The sequence below is a fragment of the Petaurus breviceps genome, unplaced genomic scaffold (assembly GCF_028583685.1).
Source record: "Petaurus breviceps papuanus isolate PSGF00001 unplaced genomic scaffold, PetGlider_PUasm1.0 490, whole genome shotgun sequence".
NCBI classification, from domain to species: domain Eukaryota; kingdom Metazoa; phylum Chordata; class Mammalia; order Diprotodontia; family Petauridae; genus Petaurus; species Petaurus breviceps.
In genome coordinates, this window is record NW_027186352.1 from 5,582,025 (window position 1) to 5,609,524 (window position 27,500).

The following is a 27,500-nucleotide window of genomic DNA, read 5'->3' on the forward strand; positions in this document are numbered from 1 at the left end:
ATGTGTGTGCACCTACCAGGCCTGCCTCCCCCCTTCCCAGGGCACACTCCTTGCCCACTGCCATCTTCCTCTTCACTGTGCCCAGTTTCTCTCATCTGCTTGAGCGTGGCGGGCACGTATGTCATTAGATCCCTAACGCTGGCTGTGTAATTCATTTCGCCATGGTTCCCATTGAACACATGTTCCCCCTCGATATGTGCATTGAAATGTATGCAAATACAGGCAGAAGGAAGATGGCTATCACTGCAGCAAGGCAGAGACAGCCCCAGCCCAGCCCAGGCCCCAGCCCATCTCAGCTTAGCCCGGCCCCAGCCCCAGCCCAGCTCAACCCCTGCCCCAGCCCAGCTGAGGCCCCTGCCCCAGCAGCCCCTGCCCCAGCCCAGCTCAGCCTTGGCCTGGGCCCCGGCCTGGGCCGCATCCCTGCCCGGGCCGCATCCCTGCCCATGTTTGCTCTGGAGCTGCCGGCCATCCTCCCACACCTTCCCAGCCGCCATGTATATTCTCTGGGCCGCAGCTGCCAAAGAGCAGCCTCTCCTGCACGTTCTAAGGCCTCGCTTTTTCCCTTTTCTCACCTCCAAAGTACATTTGTTTACTGTAATTTTTTGGTGAATTATTTGCCATAATTGGCTGTGCTGATGAAGGTCACTCCCTTGGAGGAGTCTTGTCAGCCTTTAGAGAGCTGATCCTTTTCAAATGCTCTCCATGCAATTAAGAAAAGCAAATGTCACTCGGAAGCCTCAGAAATGAAAATTTGTATGAACTTATTAGCATGAAGTCAACAGCGCTAGTTAAGGGCAGGTTCCCAGTGTGTGCTCTGGGCCTCTGGTGCGGAGGGAGATGCGCCGGGAATGAGCAAATATAACCTCGGCTGGTCCAACATTAGTGCAAACAAAGGGAGGTGGCGTGTGTGAAGTGCTCCAAACAAGAGCTGATGGTGATTAGCCAGGCTTGGTCTTCTAGGAGATGGGCCTGGGAAGGCTGGGCCTGCCCACAGGCCGACTCCTGCCTCAGAGCCGCCCTGGAGCCCAAGCCACGCTGGCCCCGACTCCGCTGGGGCTGCAGAAGGGGATGTTGTCTCCCTCCGCACCTAGCATCTCATCCACTGTCATGGCGCCTGCGGACGAGGGTCTGGGGGCAGGGTGCCAGCATGGTCTCCAAAGGCACCTTTCCTTCCCCAAGCTTTGTGACTTCTTGTGGACAAGCATTCACTAGGGAAGAAGGTTGTTAGGAGAGATGGGGCAGCCCGAAGGGGTGATGCTGCCCTACCCAAGCCTAGGCTAAGCAGGCTTCCTCACTCCCCTCCCTCATCTGTCCCCTTGTCCCGCTGCTCTCCAGTGAGTGAGCTGGCCCAGACCTAGGGCCTCCTGACACAATGGAATGCACTCTGTGACATCATCCATTTATTGTGACGTCACCCAAGTTCGCTCTGACTTGTCTGATTGGACATCCTTTAGACCTTGGAATTCTGGGATGGAATCATGACCCATCCACAGCCTGGCTCATGTGCTTCCGCTTTCAGAGACACGCCCAGAGGCACCTATTACCTCAGTGCCCTTAGCCCGATCCTCCTTGTGATATTAAAGGTACTATTTCAACACCAAGGTTGAGCAGCATTTAGATAGTCTCGAAGACAATCAATAACCCAGCCCCATCGAGCCAACCCCTGCAGGTGAGAATTAGAGCAGTAGAATTTCCTTGTAATAGGGAAAGTGTCTATCTTAGGATCTGCTCCTGCATCCAAAAGACCATCAAAGCTGGTAAAAAAAAAAAAAAAAAGGTCTGTCAACACCATGTAAAAGAAGGGCTGATCAAAGCCGAGAATAAGGCTGCCCCTCTCGCAGAAGGACCAGCCTCGCCGCAGTTTCCTACCAGGGTGCTGGGAGTCCCCAACGCCTGGTCCTGGTGCCGGTGCTGCCGCCCCTGCCGCTTCCGAGGAGGCTCAGACTGCCCTGGCTGCCTCCCTCCCTTCCCAGCAGCCCCATTGTAATAACTCATGCAAATGTGAAGACCCTAGAGACAAAGGCAGGTCAAGGCGATGGGCTCAGGGATTCATGTCGACAAACAATATTAGATGTTAAAATGTGTACCTTTGACAAAAGTACTAATATAGTGCTTTTGATTTTTTCCTGATGAAAAGTGAAAAGTAGTAATTATGGACTGACAGAGGAAAATGAAGTTTTGAACCGAAAGGCAAAGTTCGCGGATGAAAAAACCCAACCCAATTAGCTGCTTATGAGGAATCGAAATTCTGAGCATTTGCTCCTCCGTCTCCCTCAACAACCTTCTGATTGACTCTGCTTAGATCCGTACAGCAGCGCAGATAAATCGACAGGCCACATGCACGCCCCGTGCTTAATCATTTGTAATAGTCATATTTACCCTGACATAGAATCTGCTCTCTCAAGCCATTCCCCGCCCTCCGCTCGGTGCTCACTCATATTCTGGAGCTTGGCCTTTGCTTTAGAAAACATTTCATAGTTTGCTTTAAATACATCCCTGTGCTGATATATGATTGCCTTTGTCTGCCTCTTAGAGAAGCCACGCACTTTTTTTTCCTACTGTGCTTTGCATGACTTGTCATTGGTAGAGAGAGTGATGTTGGTGGCGGAAGGGGGACTAAGATCTTGGTTTTCTGTCTTGTACAAGCAGCTACTCCGTGCATAAAGGCCATCAGTCCTAGCGAAGGCTGGACCACTGGTGGGGCCACCGTCATCATCATCGGGGACAACTTCTTTGATGGCCTTCAGGTTGTCTTCGGAACCATGTTGGTGTGGAGTGAGGTGAGTCACCCGAACCCGGGGCTGGTCAGAGTCTGTTGACATGAGGCATCCTGGGGCTTTCTGGCAAACCAGCTTTTGATCTAAGAATTCCCATGTGGCTGGTCAGAGCTGGGCCCCGGGAAAGGCCCTGAAGGCCCAGTGGGGCCCTCTGGTGGAAGGCCTGCTGAGAGGGGAGGACCCTCAGACAATTGAACAATTAGTGTGGGAATTACCAGGAGCAGCCTCACCCTGACATATGGAGGCAATTTTCCTATAGATGATGCCCTGTGGCCTTTCCTGTAAACTAAAACCCAGGATCATTTGCAGATATTTTTCTTAAAAAACACGGCTGAGCCCGGAGCTGCTCTGTGACAGCAAGGAGGGAGTATTAGAAAATGATGGTCCAATTTGGGGTCATTTGGGTAATTGTATCCAACGGGGAAGTGTCAGACCCCTCATTATCATCGGGATTGAGAGTCTGTTTCCTGTGTGATTTTCATAGCTGATAACACCCCACGCCATCCGAGTGCAGACCCCTCCTCGGCACATTCCAGGAGTGGTGGAGGTCACCCTGTCCTACAAATCCAAACAATTCTGTAAAGGTGCTCCCGGCCGCTTCGTCTACACTGGTGAGTGGGCTGCTGTGGCAGCAGCTTCTTCTTCTCTGGTGATCAAATAATGTCTGTCCTTGCTCATGAGATCTTTAAAGGATGTTGTCAATAACTTCGGAGTTTGGGTTATTTTCATAAAGGTGAGCTGGTAGCATATATTGTTTGTCTGTGGCGAAATAAGAAAAAAAAGAGTTTTGAAATCGGCCTGAATTCATTCATAGGAGGATCCAGAGGCTGGGTTTCCAGTTGGAGGGGCAGCACCGTTGTCCGGGGAAGGGACACTGCCTGCATGACCTTGGGCTAGTTGTTTTCTTGAGTTTCCCTCTCCTTATCTATAAAATGAGGAGACTGGATTGGGTCAGGCCTTCTTACCTTTCCTGTCCTCACGGACCCCTTTGCCAAGCCCATGGCCTCCTTTTCAGAATGTTTTTTAAATAATTGAAGGAAATGATACATTTCGGCTGAAGGTTAGTGAAAATAAATAACGATATCTTTTTTCCCTAAGTTCATGAACCCCCCAGTCCATCCTCAGGGTCTTTAGGGGTCCACATGCTCTCCGTTAGAATGGCCTCTGAGGTCCATCTTCACTCCTGCATTTCATTCCAAGCTCTTTCTCAGCTGTGTACTTTCTCACTGGGCCTTTCTGGCCTCTCCCTTTGGGCACTGACCTTTTAGGTCCCCAGATCTTCTCGTGCTCTGACATTCTTTTTTCTAACACCTACCTTTCTAGGATGTGTGTTCCAAGATCAACCCAGCTATCAAATACTAATTCAAAGGCTGAAGTCCTTTCCTTCCCTGACTTTACATGATATGTTTTGGGGTCTCTAAGATGAGTTTGTCTGAAGATCCTTCCCAGTCCTAACCATCAATGTTCTATAGACTAAGGCTCCTTCTAGACCTGACATTCTTTCCCAGGTACCTCTGCATTCTGGCATTCTGTGGTCTATGTTCTAAGGTGTCCTATATCTAATGCCCTGCCTTCTGTGTTTGAATAAATCTTCCAGTAGTGACATCCAGCTGTTCCATGGTCCCTCCTCTCTGACATTCTATGCTCCATGTTCAAAGGCCCTTCTCAGCCCTGACATTCTCTGTTCTACAGTCTTAATAGCCCTTCCAGTTTCAACAATGTGTTTTCTTAGATGCCTCTGGTTCTGACATAATACAAAACCTGGCCTAAGGATGAGGCTAACTTTGACATTCTGCGTTCTTTGGTCTTTTCACCTCTAACAGTAAATGTGTTAGAAAGGTCTCTTTCCCAAATCTGACACTTTCTGTTCTAAGGTTCTGTGTTCCAAGGCCTTTCTCAGTCTCTAGTCTAAGGGGTCCGTCTGTTCTGACATTCTGCCTTTCTTACTCTAAAGCCCCTTGCATCTCTGACATTTTATGTTTTGACACTGCTCTGAGGGCCCTCTCAGCTCTGACATTCTGTGGTATAAGCTAAAGGTTCCTCACCTGTTTTTGTGAGAGTCCTGGCCCCTGTTGGCAGCTTAATGAAGTCTGTGGACCCTTCTCAGAATCATGTTTGAAATGCATAAAAATAAAATACTTAAGGTTATGACAGAAACCAATTCTACTGAAATACAGTTATCAAGATACTAAAAATAAAATAAAATAAGATAAAATTTGGGTTACTGCTCATGGACCTCCTAAAATCTTTCCACGGACCCTCAGGGGTCCAGAACCTGTCTGAGATCTTTTTCGGCTCTGACTTTCTGAGATTCCCTGACTTGTTTGACACTGGCAGCTTTGAACTTCAGCTTTCAGAAGTGTTTGTTTGAGATGCTTGGTGTTTCTGGGTCCTCAGTGTTGAATGGTGAAGGGGATATAGAGGTGTCAGAGGAAGGAAACCTCTTGATTTTTCTCGCATGTCTGGTTCTGTTCTTAACCACATCCAGAAGTCAAATCATACCCAAGAAAGGAATTTTCTTGCTTAGCGCCTCCCCGCCCCGCCCCTAACTTACAACCTCAGCCCAGGCTGGCTTCCCATTAGCAGCCACTTGGCATTGCTGTCCCCAAGCAGCAGTCCACATTGTCTTGGTCACATCCAGTTGCTGCTAAGCCCTTCTTGCCAAATGGAGGAAGGACGTAGAAAACCGGGCCTAGATCAGGAGCCAGGGAACCCGGGTTCTGGGCTCATCTCTGTCGGGGGGTCCACTCATTGACTGTCTTTGAGTAGGCCCCTTGCCCTTGCATGGTCTCAGAATGAAGGGGTTGGGGGCCCATTTAGCTGTTACTGTCTTGGGCATTATGAAAAGCCTAATTCTGGACTGGGCTTCTGGATTTACAATAGGTTGAAGGCTCGTGGACTTTAACTGTTCTTTTCTGAGTTATATCCCAACCCCCCATTGAGAGAACTATGCCCACAGACTTTGGTTCCGCACAGGGATGGCTTGATTAGAATACAGAGAGAGATGAGCTCAGTGTATGCAACCTGCAGGTAGGCCCTGAATGAGCAGGTCCACAGCCAGATGGCAGGAGTAGAGTTTGGGGCCTCTCTTCTGCCCTGAGTGGCCTCCTTTTATGGCCTTCATCAGGTTAAAGGGACTGGGGGCTTTAAGGCCAGAAGGGACCTTAGGAGGGAGTCCTCCAGGCCAGCACACTCATTATAAGGCCAGGAGGTGGCTGAGGCTGGGAGCAGGGCTCTGAAGACAAGTCCTTGTGTCAGGATGTGGCCGAGTCAGCATTTGAACACAGCCTCCTTCCAGAGCACTCTGTGTGCCCCAGCTTGGCTGAGGGTAGGTGATGGGGACACAGAAGCCCCCTGATCCCCCTGACTAAGCTCCCCTCCTTGGGCCAATAGCAGAGACTTGCTTTTTTCTTTCTTTCTGGGGTTTGGTTAAAAAGGTCAAGATTAAAGCTGCTGCTGAAACAAGTTTTGTTCAGTGGATTTTTGAAATATTAAACAGTTTTACAAATGATAAGGAGGATAATTTTTTTTAAAAATATAAGTTCGTAGGATTTGATTTGATTCACTAAAATTTTATTTTGTGTGTGTGAGGTCCAGGATTCTAAGATATTCTTTAGTCTGACCCTGTCATTTTGCAGATGAGGAAACTGAGCCCCAGCGAAGGTGTTTGGCTCCCCCAATGTCTCTCCCACAGGTAGTGACTAGGAGAGCCCAGAGCTGAGCCCAGCTCCCAGTCTACGACCGAGATTTGGTCAAAGTTCAGTCTTCGATCTCATTTTAAATTCATCTCTTTTCTTCTCCAAGCTGCTTTATGGAGCTGTGAGCATCATGGAATCTGAGAGTGGCTTGGAGAACGTCTCTTCCTGTAGAGATAGAGAAAGAGGCTCAGTGAATCCAATGGCCTGCCCAAGTTGCCACAGACAAGTAGTTAGTATGGAATCTATGAATTTAAACTTGGCTCTGAGAAACTGCTTTCTCATGCTTTTATTTTTAAACTTGTGAGATTCTATGATGCCTCTGAAGTAACAAGGAGAAGAACCCCCTTTTCAGTGTTAGCTCCCTATTCATTTCAGTGTGTTAGCTCCCTGTTCATTGGTGTGTGAGTGACCTGTCTACAACTGCCCTCATTTGGGGGGAGAAAGGGTCTGACTGAGGCAAAGAATTGGGACCTGAAAGCTGGGAGGGCCCTAACCCTGCTGGCTCAGACCCTATGCATAAGGACCCGCTGTGATGACACGGTCCTGAAAAGGGGGCAAACACCCTCCGCTTCGAGGCCTCCAGAGATGAGGAAAGCCCAGCCCATCTTGAGGCAAGGCATTCCAGTGACATAGGGCCTCATTCAAGGAAGGTTCCATAGAAATTCTACGGTACTATAGTGTATAGGGCAGCTGGCTGTTGCAGTAGATGGAACACTGGGCCTGGAGTCAGGGACACTCATCTTCCTGGGTTCAAATCTAGCCTCAGACACTTCCTAGATGGGTGATCCTGGGCAAGTCACTTAGCCCTGTTTGCCTCAGTTTCCTCATCTGTAAAATGAGCTGCAGAAGGAAACTGCCAACCATTCTAACATCTTTGCCAAGACAATCCCAAATGGGATCATGAAGAATCAGGCACGACTAAAACAACTCAACAACTGTAAAAACAGATAGAGAGACACAGGGAGGCTCCTCACTTTGCCCAGTAATGTTTCCTTAGATGTAGCATGTGAATACAATTCTTTTATATCAAAATGATTTTTCAATGAAATGGGAACTCATGATTTAAATCATAACTTCTCGGGATCTTTGGCCATATCGAGATTTCAGAAAAGGAAAATGAACTTTGGTGGTTATGTTTCAGTTATTGTGGACCATGCCTTTTTCTGGGGGGCCAGAGGGGAGGGACAAAAAGTCAGTCACTGGGCTTTTTGACCCAGTTCCAGCTGGCTCCTTCAATGCCAGGTCCAAACAGGTACATCTTAACTAGAAGTGAAGGTTTGAGAGGGAAAATGCTATCAATCACATACCTAAAATGTGACTTGAATCTTGTTGGTAGGAAAAACAAACACACGAAATCCAAAACCCGGCTCCAAACCCACAAAGCTCTGTGAGTGAGTGCAGACCCAGGCCCACGTCCTGCTGGAGCATGCGTGTGTCTGTGGCTCTGGCGCTGGCTAACTCCACACAAGTGACAGGCAGCACCGCCACTCCAATGTCAGACGTTCTTGGCACGCCCCTTGGGCCTGCCTTCTCTTGGCTTTCCCAGGTCTCACTCTGCTTTGTTAGTGCCTCCCAATGGCTCAGAAATTCAATAGTTTGTTGGTGGTGGTGGTTTTGCTTTTGTGTTGTGTGTGTGTGTGTGTGTATGTGTGTGTGCGCGCACTATTCCAGAAGACTGCCAAATAGTAATGAAGAATAATAAAAATAAATTCACCCCAGGCCAAAAACCAAAACAAAGTCAACCACAAGGAAAGGCTAGCCAATAAGCACAAGTCTTCTTTCCAAGAAGGCTGAAAAGGGAAAAATCCAGTTCGATGGTCTCTGTGTGTCTCCTGGCATGCCTGATGTAGGCTGGTGGTCTCCAGGCAGCAGACCAGCTCCCAGGTCTTATAGGATCATAGGATGAGAACTCTGCAAGGGATGTCTGAGGCAATAGCCAACCTTCTCACTTTATAGATGGGGAAACTGAGGCCCCCAGAGGGGAGAGGACTTTGTAGAGTCACAGAGTCTGACCAACTTCTTCACTGCACCCCCACCCCCACCCCCACCTCATCTCTCACTCCAGCTTTCTGTCAGGACAGAGTCTTCTATAATCTAAGCCTTCATCAGTGCTTGTTGACTGACTGTTTGATGGTATGATATCCCATGGCATACTCACTTTTCTACCCAAATCTCTTCTTTTGATGGATTTCTATCAGGATATTTTTCTTAGCTGTAGATGTTTTAGCACAGACCTCTTTCAATATCCCTTTGTGCTCATAGACATATAGGTTCCAAACTCAGGAGATCTGAGAGACTGTCTAGCCAATGTCGATGTTTCTGTACAGAAATCCCTCCACTTGACCTAAGTGGATTGTCCAAGATCACATAGGTCATTTGTGTCAGAAGCAGGATTGGAACTCAGGTCCCCTGGCTCCCAAGCCAGTGTAATTCTTAATCCTGGGTAATATCCATCTTTTATCTGTCCAGCCAAAGTTACAATAAAGACCTGAATTAGTAGTATTGTACTCAAGGAAAAGGTGCTGTGGGTATGGGGGTCACTCTTTCTCCAAACCTCAATCCTCTCTCCTAAGAATTCTCAGGCACTGAAGAATGCAGCAATCTGGGAGAGCTCTCTCCAGCTCAGTAGTGATGCAGTGAGAGGCTAATTTACTGCGTTCCCCTCCCCCTCCCCAAGCCAAGGAGTGGAAGGGGAATATACATTTCAAACACAGTGTGTAAGGGATCCTCTGGGAGACTGTGCACAAGAAGAGAGGAGAGGAAAGGGAGGGTCATAACCTGTCTGACCTGGAAACTTCTGTCTGATTTGCATTGCTCCAAAATTGATGGGGACAATGAGATAATCATTGGAAATTGCACTCGCCACTGAAAACTGAGCCCTGTGTCACTGTATTTCACAATATGGAAATGATGTGGTCCCCCATGGGGAGGGGTGGAATCCCCAGGGCATCTGGTTCCCATCAGCACCCCACCATGCTTGGAGTCTGGCTCGGACCTTGCACATTTAACCTACTCAGCGTGGGGTGGACCGGAGGCCACAGAGCTGAAGGGTAGGTAATGAAACCAACTGGCGCTCGGTGTCTCCAGTCCACGTAGAGTTGAGAACGTGGGCCATAAACGGTCTGTTTACAGGGGCATGACAAGTTCCAGATTTCCCCATGAAACAGACCCTCTTAGTCAAACTAGAGCAGAAGTCCTGGGCCTGGGCACTGCCTTCTGCACTAGGGGCAGGACTCTCCCATCCCTCCGTCCATGCCTCTTTGCCCATTGCCTTCAAACCATTCACAAGCTGCAATTACCTCGGGAGGCAGTGGCAGTTGAGTTGATTAGTGTGGTGAATTAAAGGAACGAGTCACAAACGCCATGTCCAGCTCTTCCTCACCAGCCCTTGGTATTCCCAGTGTACCTCACCCCTGTTGTAAGAAGGTCAGAAATTAGAGAGAGAGAACGTTCTCAAGCAGCTCGTACTTAGGAACAGAATTAACAATCATGCTGTATGGAATCGCCAGTTAATAATAAGTCACCTTCTCAATGGTAAAATGTGAAATAAACGGGTGGGCTCCTAAAATTAAATTAATGTCACTTTGGCTGCATTGAGAAGTGAATAGAGTGCAGTTAGTAAATGACTTCAGTGTTGGCTTCAGCGTGGAGTCTTCTGCTTGCTTAAGAAAAATTAAAACCCTCCCTGGGCATCCTACCTGGGAAATACAAGCATGGTCATTGGAACCTCTCTGGACCCAACAGTGCACTAGTGTAAATACCCCAAGTTGGTGAATATGATGCAAGAGATTATTTGTAATTAGAATATATAAGCAGTATAGAGTAATTTCAGACAAATCAGAGTTTGGATGCTTCTAACTGGAATCACGTTAGGGCTCAAGCTGCTTCTGGAGACCTGTTTTCCAGTGTGCCACAGGCCTTGGCACTAACTACTGGGCTTTGGAATGGCCATTGTGCCTAAACCCTTCCTAGGAACTGAAAGTCCAGTGTGGGAGTGAAGGTGGCTTGCCTGGAGGCCAGCTCTCCAGCCTGTCCTGAAGCTCACTCATTCAGAATTTTTAAGGTTGACCTCTTTCACCTCAATGTTTGGTTGACCCACCCTCATTTTCGTGATTTTTTTTTTGCTCAATTAAAGAAATTATCACAAATTACTTGGAGTCAACATGTCATTTGCCACAGTCTGAACTCAGTTACTAAGAAAGATATTGGCAGTCCATAGCAAACATGTCCAGAGAGGACAATGGAAAGTGTGAAAGCTGAAGGCAGAGAGTCGCCCTGGCCTGCCCTTTCTGGATGTGGGCACAAAAAATGATAACTTCTGCACAAAGACTTGCATTCAACTGCAGGCTCTTGAAATCCTTACCCCACCAGTCATCATCCAGCTTGTGTTCTTTCTGCGTTTATGTTGTGGGGGAGTAGTTGGAATGCATTTTAACGACCCTGGCAGGACCTCTGGGGGAAGGGAGAGCACCTTCACCATTCCCCACACCATCCCCAACAGTTAAGCTGTTTTCTCTCTTGTATCTGATCACTGATGGGAGCAAGTTTTCACCATTTAACCCCCACTTCACACCACTCTGCTTAACGGCCTCATGTTCATGGAGCGTCTGAAAGCCTTTTTGAGTGCCATCAAAGGAGCTGCCATCACTGGGGCTGGGACCCTGCTTACAGTCAATAGCTCCTCTCCATCACAGCCAACACAAGCTAGCTGTCTCATAGGTCAGCGCTCTTTAAACAAATGACTTGTATCCACAGAGCAAATGATTCTTAATTGCCTACCACAAATCATACTATTTTTACTATGCTAAACACAGGGATCGTTCAGCCTTCCTTCGGTGGAGACCCTCTGATTATTTCAGTTATCCCTTCTCACTGTCTCATGGGGACAATGTACAAAGTGAATGCTTGGCCTTGGATAGTGAAGTCTGCTTTGGGGCTGAACCTCCACCATTAGCTATGAAGCCACGCTGTCATTGGTCAGACTGCCCACTGCCGCCATCCTGCAGTCATGTGACTCTGCTCCTCTTCCCCCAGTGCTGGGGAGGATGCGTTGGAAGTTAGATCCACTGGCCTTTCTCTAAATTCTTTAGAGTCATTTAGCACACAGTAGGTGTCTTTTTGCATGACCCACATCTTAAAGTCTTAAAGTTAGACTATCCATTTGGTCAAAATAAAAACAGAGACTTGAGATAATTATCCTAGCTTGGCTACTCATGACCTCTGTGACCTTGGTTAAAGTAGCTTTGTTTTCCTGGGCCTTGGTTTCCTCATCTGTAAAATAAGGGCATTGGACTATATGACCTTTGACACCTTTTCTAGGTCTGCAAATCCTCCATGATGCGATGATTATGATGATAACACTCCTCCTGGCCCCATGATTTCTACTGGGATCATTGGGATGTTGCCTTCCTCATGTACCTGGCTTGGATAACCCAGACACATTTTCTTATCTCCCCACCCAACCCCCCGCTCATTGCCATAGCCGTGATCTTGAGCATCTCTGGAGTCTCGAAGGTCCCAGTTGCTGCCTGTCTTTCCATATTCACCCTGATTACAAGGCAGCACCAAACATGAAAAAGCCCAATTAATTAATCTTCTTTATTGGCTTTATTAGGTTTGGGGCAGGGCAGATTCCAGGCAGTCTCTTTTCCAAAGGGTGGCCTCTTCAGGTCTAACCTGGGGGTGGGTCCTTGTCGTCCCCTTTCTTTCCTGTCTCAGAGGAGGCCCTCGGAATGAGACATACCATTTGTGCTGTTGCCCAAGTAGACGATTTGTCCTAATCAGTGACACCCATTTACTAGAATTGCTTAAAATGAACTATACCTCATACCGAAATCGCACATTTAGAGTGCGCCATATATCATCTGAAAATTGAGGGCCAGTAAACTTTTCTGTTCCTCCGGCGGGATCATAGACATGCATCAAAATGTTAAAAAATGATTGGTGAGCGAGAACTGTCACCCATTTATCAAGGAAAAGGGACATTATTTGCTAATTTCCCAACCAGCCTGGTGACAGGGTGCTTCGTCTTTAGACCCATGGTGACCAGCACGGCCTTTTTGTTATTAGTACAAGTCAAGCGCTTTTTGGCTGTTGCTAACAAGACACATTTGTCTATCATCACAGTGGGCTTGATTTTTTTTCCTAGTGGCTGGGACCAAAGTCTGCTCCCTGCATCCTGATTGGCCACCCTGCTGCTGGCTCTGGTGACACCAGCAGTGTGGCCAGCCTGATAAATCACAAAGTTTTCATGTCAAGGTGAAGCTATCGACTGGGCCGCACCTAACCTGACAAAATGGAGCAGCGACGAGGCAGCCATTTGTCTTTCCAAAAGGACAAAGGGGTCATCTGGACTCCACTTAATAATTGCTGAAATTTTTAAAGTTGGAAACAGGCCTAGGTTTCTTTCTATTAAATGGGTGGGGGGTGGTGGAAGGAAGAGAGACAGAGAAAGACAGAGACCCTTGACAAAGGCAGAGACAGAGAGAAAGACACAAGAGGGGGAGAAAGGGAAGAGGAAGAGAGAAGAGGGGAGAGGAGGGAAGGGGAGAAAGATGGAGAATGATTTGTATCTTCCCCCCACATTTTTATTGCCAAAGCTGGGCAACGAAAGGAAGATCATAAACTTGTACTATTTAGGAGTCTGAAAGAAAAGGCTTTTATGCTCAATTTCTGATTGTTTCAAGTTCTACCTGACTTCACACCATGCCTTCCTCACGTGCTCTTTCTACTGGGTTTGGAATGAGAGACTGACTTCAAAACCTGCCTCTACCTTTGAACTATCCTTGTGAACTTGGGCTTCACTTAAAGTTTCTGGCTTTGGGTTTCCTCTTCTGTAAAATGAAAGGACTAGACCAGAATCAGGAGCTCTTCACCTTTCTTGTGTGTCCTGGAATCCTTGGCATTCTGCTGAAACCTATGGAGGCCTGATCAGAAAAGGGTTTTAAATGCCAAAAATAGGGTACATAGGAGTGCAATATGATTATGAAGGAAACCAATGTTATTGAAATAGAGATATCACTTTTCTTCCATCTGGGTTGATGGACCTCAACCCCTGGACTAGTTAAACTCTAAAATGCCTTCAGTCTCTAAATCCATGCCTCTATGATATGGAAGATACTTGCAGGACTCTTAAGAATGAAGAATGAAACAAAAGGGGGAGAGGGGCTGGATTAGAGTTAGAGAACCTAGGTTCAAATTTTAGCTCCCTCTTTTCCTACCTGGTGATCTTGGGCAAGTCAGCTAACTTCCATGAGCCTCAGTCTCCTCATCTTAAGAATCAGGGGATTAGGGGCGCCCAGGTAGCACATTGAGTAAGAGCACTGGCTCCAGTGTCGGGATGACCTGGATCAAATCCGGGCTCAGATACTCAGCACCACACCCAGAAATAACTGGCCGTGTAACCTTGAGCAAGTTACTTAACCCTGATTGCTTATTAAAAAAAAAAAAGAATCAGGGGATTGGATCAAATGGTTTGTGTGGTCTCTTCTAGTCCTAAATCTCTGATCTTAAGATCCCATGAAGGTTCTCAAAGGAACTCCAGAGTTTTCCCGGTTAGGGCAAGGGTCCAACAGTCAAAGTCAAAATAGAGGCAGAGGTGCAGCCATCAATGAGGAGGCTTCAGCTGAAGCGTGGGGTTGCCCATTTCTCCTTCAGAAGCAGCCAAGGAGCCAGACCCATAGTCATGGGCAACTAGCAACTCCCAAGCTCAAAGTAGGGCGATTTTTTCTTTGTTTTTGACTCAGATTGATAGTCTTTCATAGCGTCATTGAAACAGTCACTGATAGGGATAATTACAGGCAATATCCTAGCCAATCTATCCTCTCTGGATTGGTAGGAAAACATGAGCAGCCTCAGGTAGAGAGGCATTGGGAGCTGGCCCCTACTCAGTGGTGCTGACCTTGGTTGGTGTGATGACAGTGGTCTAGGTTGAGGTAGCTTTGTATTTTCATTTTAAGACATTATTGGAGAGGGGTGGGGGGGTGGGGAAGATGTTTAGACTTGTCTATAGAAAGTTGCTACAGTCTTCAGCTTGGTACCTAAAAATTATAGTCCAAGGGGAAAAAACCAAACTTTTTTTTTTTTTAAAGCCCAAACACAATCAGTTGGGTTAAGTCATGGAGAATGCAGAAAAGTGAGACCTAAGGATTTGGTTTCTGTGAAATGTTTTTTTTTCTTTTCTGAAATATCTTTAAAAAACCTAAAAGCTGTTAGGTTGTGATGTGGGCTGTTTTCTACATTTAAATATAAAGGTTTCAAAATGCTGTTAATGAGCACATGGAATAACTTCATTTCACCAGGGGCTTCCGTATGTGGAGATAGTGTACATTCATTGTTCAGAAGAGCACTCATTACAGCATGAGGTAAAATTTAAATGCAGAAACTCCTACTGCAAGCCTGAAGAATCTTGGGGGGGGGGTTGGGAAATAATCTTTCACTGGCAATTTCTTAAGGAATTATGCTAAAATGGACATTTGCCTCTCCTTCTCAGTCTTCATTATCTCAGTTATTCCATTGATGTCCTCCTTCAAATCTACCTTACATTTAAAAGCTCTTCCTTTTCAAAATGAGACCCATACCAGCTCTTCCCAGCCACTTCTTCTGCCCTTCACCCAAACCTAGGATCCCTACATGTGAGGTGGATGGATTTGTGGTCCCACTGCCACAGATTCCCAGCTCATTCTCAGTCTTGTCCCTTATTTCATTTTTGTGAGAGGAATCCTATGGCGGAGGGTTTGAGCCTACATCAGCACTTGTTGGGTGTGTTGCAATGGGGGTTCTTGTGCTGTAGTCTTTGGAGCTCCCTTGTGACTCAGGGATTCTGGGAGGAGGCACACCTGTGAATTCCAGATCAGGTCAGCCAATCCATGGCATTCTCCTGTGTTTCAGTCCTCTTCATCTGTGGGGATTATCTTCCCATTCAGGAGTGCCTGGAAGGAAATAATGGTATTGTGATGTGACACCAAGCACAGAAAAGGGGACAATCTCTTCATCTATAAAAATGAACTGGCCATTCTCATAAGGGCTCTTTCAGCTCTGAATCCCAAGAGCCATTGAACCAAGGAACCATTTTTAATTTTGAGTTAGGAATAATTAACCCTGGTGGGCCATTTTCAAGGGCTATACTCTTGGCCTTATTTCTAAAGTGGGGGTTATCCTCACAATTGTGTGCCCTTACCAAATGTGCTTTACTGATGTTTGCTCCTGGGTGCAGACAGCCCCAGGAATACAGCAGAACAGGTCAGGCAGCACAACTTCCATTGGGGGCATAAATCTCAAGAATCATGCAGAGGCATCAGTTTTTTCAGGCATCCAGGGAAGGCTGGGCCCAAGGCCTTCTCACAGTCTTTTTTATCTTTCCTTTTCCAACCTGAAAAATTAAATGATAACACTACTTACCTTTGTTGTGGTAAAATGTAAAGACAATAATAATGGTCAACATTTACAGAGAGCTTTATTCTTCTTCCAACACCTTCATGGAGTTCTTATTATCCCCACTTTATAGATGAGAAAACAGAGGCTAGGACAAGTTGAGTGAATGGGTGAGAGTCACAGAGGCACCTGGGTGTTACAGCCAAATAGAGCTCTGGGCCTGGAGTCAGGAAGACCTGAGTTCTTAGACACTTACTAGTTGAGTGACCCTGGGCAAGTGACCTATTGGCTGTTTGCCTCGGTTTCCTCAACTGTAAGGGGATGATAAGAGCACCTACATCACAAGGGTGTTGTGAGAATTAAATGAGATAATACTCATAAAGTGCTTGGCACACAGTAGCTACTCTCTAAAGACTTATTGTCTCCTTCCCTAATGAGAGCATGAGGCAGGATTCAAACCCAGGTCTTACTGATTTCCAACCCAGTGCTTTATCCATGATGCCAAGTTGTCAAGATGCTATCCCTTCAGTTTTGACCTTCTTCCCTCTCTCTTACACAAGTTCCATCCATTTCTCCTAGTCCTGCTCTAATCCAATGAGAGAAATCAGTCAATCAACAAACATTTATTAGGCACCTACTGTGTGTCTGGCCCTGTGATACAAGGAGAAGAGAAAACAAACACAAAAACCCTTCCCCCCAAGGAGAGAAGGCAGGTCGCTAGCATGGACAGGGACTTGAATGTCACTCTTAAAGGCTCTGGAAAGTTTTTAGTGGCATTCATTGATCATCCTTTGGGGCTCTGTCTACACTTGACCCAGCATCCCAAAGCACTTCACTGTTTATCACTATTAGAATCATCTTTGCCAATAAATTATACCAGAAGGCTAGTAAGGACAGAGCATCATCTCCTGGTGTGAATGTTTGCACCAATATTTAGATTTAATTGAGACATTTTGAACTGAGAAATTTAACTGAGAAGAAACCCACCCACTTGGGCCCTGAAAGAGAAGTTAGGGTGGATGATCCCCTAAGGAAAACACTATGTTCTGTAGACTTGGGCACTGCCACATCCCCAGTCTCCCTGGCTTCTGCTCTATTGTCTTTTGGAAAGTTTTAAAATATGTCATAAAAAATTGAAGCCTGGCCCAGTGGTTTGGAGTCAGGAAAACACTGGGTTCAAGTTATGCTTTGAAACCATACCTACTATGTGACTCTGAGAATATAGTGGGGCTTAATACCTTCTTGATGATTCATTGATTCACATTATTCTCTCAATGACTCCAAGACTGTCTGGTGCAGGAGTTGGGGGTATCTCTCATTGGGATGCGCCCACCCAGAGGTCATAGGATCACAGAGTCAAACATATCAGAGATGACAGTATCTAACTTCTCATTTTGTGGCCCAGAGAGGTCTGGTGCTTTGTTTTGCCCAAAGTCATCAGTGGAAGAGGGAGCTGTTGCCTGCAGGCCTCTGCTTCTGCAGCCACATGGAGAACAAATGAAAAAGGGACCCTTTGGCAGCTGCTTGGGACTTTGTAGCATTTGTTCCTAAATTTTCTTCAGTGTAGAATCATTTTTTTTCTGTATGATGTGTGCAAATCAATTTCCCAAGATTGCGCTCCATCAAACCTTGTCTTTCTTGGCTGATTTTAACATCTTTCTCCCAGAAGACCGAGAAGGAGATTGACTTGGGAGAGGAACTTTGGGTTTTATCCCTGCAGAAGGAAAATGGCAAACAATGGAGAGAGTTTGAAGGGAGTGTGTGAGGATAAATTGGTTCCTTCCCACTTTGTTTAAAGCCAGTTCATCTAAACTCATGCAGAAGAGTGAACTTGTTTACAAAGAGTGTATGTGAGAAGACGTGTCCCAGCATCTGCTGCTTCTTCCGTGGGAGAGGAGGTGAAGAAGGATGACGTCACTCACCTTGAGAGCATGTGACAGGGATGAGAGGATGTGCTGGCTTCTTGGACATCCTCCAGGCCCAAAGGCTTCCCATCCCTAGAGTGAGAGACTCTATCTGGTCCGCCATTTTTCCTAGTTCTCCATCACTGCAGGGCTGGGCTAGTGTCTCCATGAGCCCATAAAAGCCAGAAACCAATGTATTCTTTGAGGGATGTAAACAGAATTGTTTGAACGCCATCCAATCGTTGTCAGTGAGGGTATTCTTTTTGTAACAAGGAAGATGAGCTGTCCCCTTTTCTGTGCTTGGTGTCACATCACAATACCATTATTTCCTGCCAGGCACTCCTGAATGGGAAGACAATTCCCATGCACTAGGCCCAGTTAGGCGGGCTGGAGGAACGTCTGGGAACAATATCCCAGATATGAATGAGGTGCTTCTTGATTTCCAATTATAAGTCAACAGTGGATGTTTTCCCATCCTCAGTTGGAGGACTTTAAGAGAAATTACTCACCATGATCTGGTTGGATGAGGGTTTTAATGGCCCACATGTGAACCCACTGGAATCTGATTGGATGGGAGCATTAAATGGCCTGCTTGCGTGAACTTGCTGTGGTCTGATTGGACATGGTTATTAAATGGCCTATATATGAACCCACAGCTAAAATGGAGCTTTAGGAAAGTGCACAGTGGTTTGGAGAAACCAGGGTGGCCAAGATAGAATTGATTTGCCAAGGGGGAAAGTCCTCTCTTGGTAGAAGAATGGGAAAATGAGAAGTCTTGTGTGTGTGTGTGAGTGAGTGTGTATGTGTGTGTGAGTGTATATATGTGTGAGTATGTGTGTATATGTGTGTGAGTGTGTGAGAGTGTGTATGTGAGTGTATGTGTGAGTCTGTGTGTGTATGTGTGTGTATGAGTGTGTGTGCATGTGTGTGAGTGAGTGTGTATGTGTGTGAGTATGTGTGAGTGTGTATGTGTGTGAATGTGTGTGCACGTGTGAGTGTGTATGTGTGTGAGTGTGTGGGTGTGTATGTGTGTGGGTATGTGGTTGTGTATGTGTGTATGTATGTGTGAGTGTGTGTATGTGAGTGTATGTATATGTGAGTGTGTGTTTCTGGTTGTCCTGGGTCAGGCTGGTCACCCTTGCACCAGCTTTAGCCCCTCCTGATGAATGAGGCAACCCAGCCTTTGTGTTTCCTAGGCATTCCACGATGCTTGGCTCAGCCTGCCGAGTTCTGTGATTGAAATTCATTGCCAAATTTATTGAGAAATTAATGAGAAAAGCTGCAAAGTATTGACTGGGAGAGGAAAACACAACTCATCTTGAATGAGGAGGAAAATGCAGCAATAATTTAGCCACTATTGATTTTGCCCTGTCCATGTATTGATCTTCATTTTACAATATTAATTTGCACCTGCAATCGGCTGCAAAGGGAACCAGTCTCATCTCACTGCTGCGTTAATGTGCAAACCATTAGGTGGTCTTAAGAAGTAGCATGTTACAAGGCCTATCGGCAAGGCGGGCTTTTTTCCCCTTCTATTTTTGTGTCTTATGGAATGGACTCAAAATTAATTTTTTGTCTGACAAAATATTAAAGTGAAAACCCATCGAAAACCCATCCCTCCTCTCTTCCTCATCCGCTGCTTTTCATCTGGGCCAGGAACAATCAGCTACCTGAAATTCCAACCACTTCTCAGCATCATGCCCATATCAGTTCAAAGTTCATGAAATTTCTATGAGCATTGATCTCTCCCCATTGATTTTTTTTTTGCAGCAGATCTTTGAAATTTTAATTTCCCGAGCATCTGAATTTCTTATAGATGAAATGCACTTGGTAGAGACAGTTGATGATAAAGTGGAGAACTTAGCCTCGTTTTAAAGCCTAAAAAAGGGAGGAGAGGCAGGCCTTTTCAGGTTTGTCTCGTGCTTTGGAGATGGCGCCATCGGGGTGCTGTGACGTGGCCAGGCCCTCAGGTGGGGGGAGTGCCCAGCTGGCCTTCGGTGGCTACCCGTGTCTGATGCCACTTTTCAGCCAGTCAGTTTGAAAAGCAAAGCCCTGTGGAGCAGCAGCCAAGGAGGGAGGGCGGAGGGCGGGCAGGAGAGGCAGTCTGCAGTGCACACTCGTTGGCTCACAGCAGTCTTTATCACCTGGTCAAGTTCACCTACTTACTTATCAGTGGGACATTTAATAACCTCAAGGTGATCTAATTGGTATTGGCATTTTCCCCCCTTGGATTCAGCTGGTTAATGTGTAAACTACTTGTCAGCAAATAGCAGTTTGTCACTGAAATCAGGAACACCCTCTAGAGGAATGTCTCTGTATTGAGCAATCAGATTATGCTTTATTTAATTTTTACACATTACAACCTGCGCTCGTTCATTCAGGCCCCTGCAAGACTCACTAGCTGGGCTGCCCAGGCTGGACCCAGGGAGGGAAGGAAGAGGTGGGTCCTGCTGGCCCAGCCTCCCCCCCCCCTAGGCCTCTCCTGCAGATGTTGTGATGATGTCGTTATGCAGCTAATGTGAAAAAGGGCCTCATTAGGAAGGTCTGGTTGGAGCTGGAGCCTCACTGCCTCATGCCAAACGCAGAACTAGGAAGTCACAGGAAGATGATCATTATTGAAATGAAACGGGAACTCACTTAATAGCCAGAGCCAGCAGCTGGAAAGGAGCAAATGGATGTCTTCCTGTTGTATTATTGCAGGCAGGTTTTTGAGGCAGGAGGAAGGCTTCTGCCAAACCTGGGCTCCCTGGCTCTCTGGGCGCCCTGTCCTCCTGCCCACCAGCTCCGACAATAGGCCGACTGTCCGACAGGCCTCTGAGAAGCCGGCTTCCGGCAGGAGGCCCTTCCCTGGCCATGGCTAATGACACGATTCTCCCCAACAAGACTGTCCATTTAAGCACAATGACCAGATAAGTGCTTAAAGGCAGCTCAGAGGCCTACAGAGAAATAGATGGCTTGGCTCTGGAATAGCCTCAGTCCCTTGAACTGGGGCAGAGGGGGGAGCTTGGCCTCTCTTCTCTTCTCCCTTTGCAGTCCAGCCTTCTTCTGGTTTGAAAAATGAGCTGTTTGGGGCCACTGACTCACAAGCTCAGGGAGATGGAAGGAGGAGGAGAAAGCAGAGGAGGAGGAGAAGGAGGGGGAGGGAGGAAGGGAGGAGGAGGAGGAGGAGGAGGAAGAGAACAGGAAAAGACCCTTAGTCCTTTCACGATGAGGACAAGCCCAAATTCTGCATCTCCTTTCGACAGCAGCATCTCTGCAGAAGATGCCTCAGACCCTAGTTCATGCACTCAGTGTCCCCTATGAACAAATCAGTCAGCAAGCATTTATTTAGCACCTATTGTGTGCTAGGCATGCTGGAAAGACAAAGACAAAAAAAAAAAGGAAATGGTCCCTGCCCTCAAGGAACTTACATTCCATCCCAGGAAAGCAATTTAGTGGGAACAAAGTTGGGTGCCATCCCTTCTCTGGGGGAAATTTTCTGCCCTCTGGAAAACCACCCAATAGATGGACACGTATCCAGTTTCCAGATTTCAGCCTCCCCCACCGTCTCCCCCATATAATGTACCACCCTTTACCTTTCCTTAATTTAATTAGGTTTTTGATCTGGAGACATTGGCATGTGGGTCTACTAAAATAATCACATATATTTTCTGGCTATTAGTTATTAATACAGACCTTGAGGCAGTCCTAGCTGACAAAGAAGGTTAGGTCATCAGAAAGCAGACCAAAACTGTGTATGTCACAAGAAAGGAAATTCCGCCGAATTCTGCCCATTGGTACGTCCCTAATGGCGGAAGGCAGGCGGAAGGCGCTCTGGTCACAGCTGCAAGCAGAGAGGCCAACTCCACTGTCTGCTGCCATGTTAGCTTTAGCCGTCCCAACTGGAACTGACATCACAGACTGTTAAAATTTTACCAATTGTGGTGTGATTAATCCCCCAGTACACTGGAATGACTTAAATATTTAGAATGTTTCTTCTGTTATGGCTTTAATGCTTGTAAAGTAACAAGATTAACTCCAGTGCACTCTGAGATATTTAAATATGGATCTTCCTTGAGCTGTAGGCGGTTTCTGCATGGCAGAGTCATTGAGGATATGTGGTCATGTCAGACCCTATTTGTAGGACCCACTCTGGATATGGGCCTGCATATGATAACCGGATATCTGGTCCTTTCAGAGGTTGTCTGATTGCCTGGCTCATTTGGCATGGAATGCGATTCCCTGCTAACCAAGCTTCTTATTCATTCAGGTTTTATTGCTGTGTAATTTTCTTATTCTAAAATAAAGGCTCTCCAACAAAAATTACTATGCATTAGGCCGCGGTCGCCTACTCAAATGGATATTAATACAGTTTATCTCTAAAAGGACGAATAATGTATTTGAAACAGATAAAAGGCCCTCCACTAAATGAGGAATGTTAATATCTTATGGCATGGTTAATAAAGAGATATTTCACAAGGGAGACTTGTTTTATGACTTCTGATACAACAGCCCTGTAATCTGACATATCTGCAATGATATAATTTTGCCCCTACATTCATCTCCTTTACACTCAGCAGCCTCATCGGAGCTCAATTTGAATTCAGGACAAATGAGTGGCACTAATTACTTTGAGGGGATTTATTAGGAAACATAGACTTTCCCTGTTGACAGGCAGGGGAGATGCTTGGGATGGAAGGTGAAAGCACAAAGGGCCTCCCTTGGCCCCAAAGGGGGATCTTGTGCTTGCTGTCATTTTTTTTAAAGCAGTTTAAATTTAGTCAAGGCCATATGCTTTTAAGATGAAACAACACCTTGGAATACATGGTAGACGGGTGTTCTCCCATTAATTTTTGGTGCCTAGGATGCTGACAGATAAACATGCCTGAAGGAAGAGGGGCACAAATATGAAGATAAAACCAATTTGATTTTTCTTCTCCTTCTCTCCCTCCTCCTTCTTCTTCATTTTCACTTCTTCCTATTTTTCCCCTTCTCCTCTCTTCCTTTCTTTTTTCTTTCTTTCATTCATGCATTCTTTCTTCATCTTCATTGTCTTCTTCCTTTTTCTCCTTCAAACTCCTTTTTTCTTCCTTCTCTCTCTTTCCTCCTCTTCTTCTTCCTCTTCCTCCTCCTTCTCCTCCTTTGCCTTCTTCTTCCTCATCTCCTTTTTCATATTTCTCTTCTAGCCCTGACTCTCGCTTACCCAAGGCTCCTTCTCTAATTATCCACGAGGTCAGTAAGCAAAATTGGGAAGAAGCTGGGAGATCAATACAAATTATCCTTGAGCAAACCATGGCTGACAGTTTGAATTGCAGCATATGTTTACCCAAAATCAGGCAATTTATCTTAATATCAGCAAAGTAATGCAGCGCAGGTGAAAGGTCAGGCAATCTCTCCACCTCATAATTACCCAGTTCTAAAACAGGAAAGTGGTATTGATTGGCCTGGCTCGGGGCTGGCCGCCCGGTGCCTGGGACGTGCCCGTACCTCGCCCCGGCTCGGCTGGACTCTCAGCTTGTAAAGTCGACACACGGAGGATTTATTACATGTGTGCAGGGCAGGGTCTGGTGTTTTCTCGTCCGGCCCCAGACTCTGCCAGAGAAGCGCTCCTGCTCCTCAGTTGGTGGAGCCATGGGCTGGTGGATTCTGTGGGGCTGTGCTCCATGGTCAGGCAGGCAGGCCGGGCCAGGCCATGGGCCCCAAGTCAAGGTGGATTTAGTCTGTTATTAGTCAAGCTGTTCTGCATATTGCCAGCTGCTCTTTGAGGCACAGAGGCAAATTGAATAACCCAGCCCCCAATTTTCCCAAACCTTCAAGTCTTTGGGATATATGTGACTTCTCCTGTAATTTAAAGGGAGAGGCCATTTTTCCTAATTCCTACATGCAAATCTGGCAGCTGAGCTGCTGTTGTTGGGAGCCTTAGTGGATTGAGGCCCAGGCTGGTGGCTAACCCTCCATCTCTAGCACCTTTGGGGGCAGCAGGAAGTGCTGGCAAAGGCCTCCCAACAACACCCAGAGTCTGATTCCTGGTGCCATGGACTAGATCTCATTACTGTCTGGGTACTGAGCTGAGGTGAAAGGGACACTCCCATTTATATGGCTTTAAAAGATTTGGGGGTAATGCAGGGAGAACATCAATTCCACTGAAACCCTGGGAAATGTCTTTCTTAGAACGAGAGTGTATGGTTATTACAAGTCATAAAGCCTCCGAAAGCTCGCATTCAGGTTCCAATCACCTGTCAGCTGAATTTGCATGAAATCAATAGTGGTTGGCCATCTATCTTTTCTGATCACCTTTCATCAGACCAGATTCATTAAGTCAACCAGTCCTGGTGATTAGCTGGGAAAGAGGAGAAATCTTGACAAGTTACAAATGCACTGTACGCCACCTTCTCTGTTCCCTAATCAAGAAATGTAATACTTTATTTTATCCCTTCCAAGTCAGTCACTTGGCGCGGTACTGGCAGAGGCTCGTCTGTCCCCAACGCACCAGGCTCTTGCTTGACACCCTTGTATGGGCCCAGGCAAAGACATGACAAATTGTCCCCCAAGTCAATGCTGACAGCTTCTCATGATTAATGGTCTGATTATGAAGTGGTTTTACACATATAGAATTTACATCACACAGTGTTAGGAATTTTGCCATGTCACACACGCCAAGGCATTCTGAAGAGCTCCACTGTTTGCAAAGAAAAAAGAGAGAGGGCCAAATCCCAGCAAAAGCCATGTCATGTAAAATCAATACGTCGGATCAATGCTTTATTAACAAGAAAATGTCTTACTTCACATTCCTGTGTGGACCTTTGTCTCCAAGATGCATGATGGAATGTCAGATCGCACTGGAGGCTTCAACTTTGCAGCATGTTATTCAGTGCACTGATTCTGAGTGGTGCGTGTGTGTGCACATGTATGTGTGTGTGTGTGCGCGCATGGGGTGCTTGGTGGTTGTTTACACAGAAGAGTGGAACCCTCCCAGAAGATGGCGGCCTGCCACTGGGGACCTGGGGGACAGAGGCCGCCTATAGGACCCCCTCACTCTGCAAACTTGCTGAGTTGTGTAGTGTTAATCATCAGATTACATGCTGACTAATGAGTGATGGCCTAAATTGCAGACTGAGTAATGAATAGACGTGAGCAACTCTGATTAGGCTCCGAAAACCCATTGATTTATGTTGCGCCATGCACCGTGGAGTTACTCCTCGAAAAACGCTATCTACATCAAGAACTAATATACTCTAATATAAGTATTTTCATCTTCACTCGAGTCCTTGGGCCTCGAGGCTCAGTTTTTGTTGCAGTCGGGCAGAGCTATAATAAAGCCCTATGACTCCTTATCAAGCTTGTTAAACACAGTGTGTGCAGGCTAACTGAGTCAGTCCCATGATTCATGCACTGTACACAGCCCCGTGTGCCGCTGATTTATGACCGGGCACAGTTCATAGTCAAAATTACAATTTGAGGGATAAAAAGATTAATTACTATTTGTGGCCTGCAATTTCATGAGGCTAGTAGATTGCAGCTGTGGAATGATAGCGCCCTACATCAGTTTGTAGTCAACCATTCACAGATTATTAAAGCTTTGGAAGATTAAGCACTCTTCCTGCCTGCTTGGTGTGCAGGCAATATGGGAGACAAGAAAGGACCACAGGGATAAATCTGAAGCTAGCAATAGCTGGACATATGTCATAATTGCCAGTTTCCCATAAATCCCTGGCCAGTATAGAATGCAGCCCGTGATGCAGGCATCACATCACGACTCTCGTGATCACTCTCTATGGCCTCCAGACCTAGGAGGGGGCAGCCTCTGCACCACGACTTTTACAGTCCAGGGGGTGACCCTTTGACTTTCTTCCTGCCTAATTATGGATTAGAAGCAATTGTTAATTTTGTGTGCAAAAGGAAGAGGGAGGGGGTAAGGAAGAGACAGAGAGAGACACACACACAGAGAGAGAGAGAGAGAGAGAGAGAGAGAGAGAGAGAGAGAGAGAGAGAGAGAGAGAGAGAGAGAGAGAGAGAGAGAGAGAGAGAGAGAGCTATCCCTAAGACAGAGTCAGACTGGGCTTTCGATTGACACAGAGCCAGGGAGTGATGGGCATGTGGTCTGTTTGTGATATAACAAGTAACAGATGATGTAAGCATAATTAACTTGACCCCCGTTTCTATTTTATGTTCCAGCCCTTAATGAACCAACCATAGATTATGGCTTTCAGAGGTTGCAGAAAGTGATTCCTCGGCATCCAGGGGATCCTGAAAGGTTACCGAAGGTTAGTCCAATAGAATGAAAGTGGCTCATTTCTGGCTTTCTCTTCTTTTGGAGTGTCTGCTTGTTTGTTTTTTGTCTCACTGTGGGCCCCATGGGTCAGGGACTTGGGGATTTCAATAACAAGGCCCCTTCATAATGACCTAATATCAGCTTCTTACTTTTTAGACAATGGCAGGTACGGGGCCACCCTGCCCAGCCCCCTTGGTCCCAGAGAAGTGTTCCTTACAGGTGCCTTGGGCATGAAGGAGGCAATGGGCAGTTCCATGTTCCATATTATTTCATCTCTATGAGAAAATCTTCTAACCGGGAAGAATGCTTTTTCTGATCCAAATATTTTGGATTCTGCAAGGGGGACATAAACTTCCTGCGTAATGAAATAGTTCAATTAAGCATTTTCCACTCCAGTAGCCTGTACTGATTTCCATCTAAGCAGTCCCCCCTCTGATCTGTGATTATTTGACTCGTGTTTTCCTTTCATTTTCTAAAGCTCGATTCAGTTTAATCTTTTGTTTACAAAGCTTTTGTTATAAGTCCCTGACTTAGCAGGCTAACAAATGAAGTCCACACATTAATATCTAGAGGGACTTTTCATTTAAATTCCACAAAGACAAAGGCGGCCTGTGTTGTTTATGCACATGCCACGTATCACAGAAATTTCATTTTGATGTGTAACATTAAAGATAAGTCAAGCTTATAATTTCCCCTTTCCTTTGATAGAATTTTGTCTCTGGCTTTCTCCCCTGCAATCTCTGGTTTTCAAGGCAAAGTTGAAAACACAAATGAAAAATGAAGTCATAACAGAGTGACTGATGGTTCCCCTCCCTTCCTGTGTGCTCCACATCTTGACCACCTTGGAGTTTTATTAACACAATAAAACCTTCCCAACATTACCTTTTTAAAGCCCAGCATGCACAGAGGAAGCATCATTAGAATCCTTTTTAATTGTGGTCACACCAGCCACTGATAGCAAAGATTCCCTGTTAAGATAATTAGGGAGCCCTGGAAGGATTTTTTGGCTGTGACATATTTCACTTCAGGGTTTTGGGTCCTGAGGGTGAAGTTCCAAGAGAATTGGTCTCACCCTGAGAAGAACCAGAGTTTTCTACTCAATGCCCAGCAGACTTTTGCTTCCAGCTCTGCCTCCCACCTAGAGACTCACTGTGGTCGTGGAAGGTGTCTGAGCCAGGCCAGTCTTTGAGGGCAGTCACCCAGTGCCTCATGTAAGAGCCATGCAAAGGCCAGGGAGAGAAGGGGACTCTGGAAAAGGCAGTTGCCCTGAGGCCCTGCTAGAATGAGCCCCTTGGTCAGAGCAGATTTCTGTTCTTGTATACCAGCAAGATGGTGGAGGCCAGTTGTGTTTAGAGCTGGTAGAAGCATCTAGTTCAAGCCTTCCACTTCATAACAGAAGAGCAGAGAGAGGCCTAGAGAGGGGAAGTCAGTGAGAACCAGAGATGCAGAGTAAGAAGGGACCCTAGGGGCTGTGAGGCCAGATGAAGGCCTGGAGCTG

General features: G+C 46.4%; 1 protein-coding gene across 10 annotated transcripts in view; it reads left to right on the top strand.

Annotated features, from left to right (window-relative positions):
* Window positions 1-27,500, top strand: part of EBF3 (EBF transcription factor 3) — a 154,249-nt gene that overhangs the window by 114,140 nt on the left and 12,609 nt on the right. For 8 of the 10 annotated variants that reach the window (XM_069101700.1, XM_069101701.1, XM_069101707.1 and 5 more), the window contains exons 6-8: window positions 2,647-2,780; window positions 3,262-3,388; window positions 25,906-25,994. In XM_069101700.1, the coding sequence (XP_068957801.1) occupies window positions 2,647-2,780; window positions 3,262-3,388; window positions 25,906-25,994 (350 nt within the window). The remainder of the gene's footprint in view (window positions 1-2,646; window positions 2,781-3,261; window positions 3,389-25,905; window positions 25,995-27,500) is intronic. The other 2 variants (XM_069101699.1, XM_069101703.1) reach the window with 1 other exon arrangement.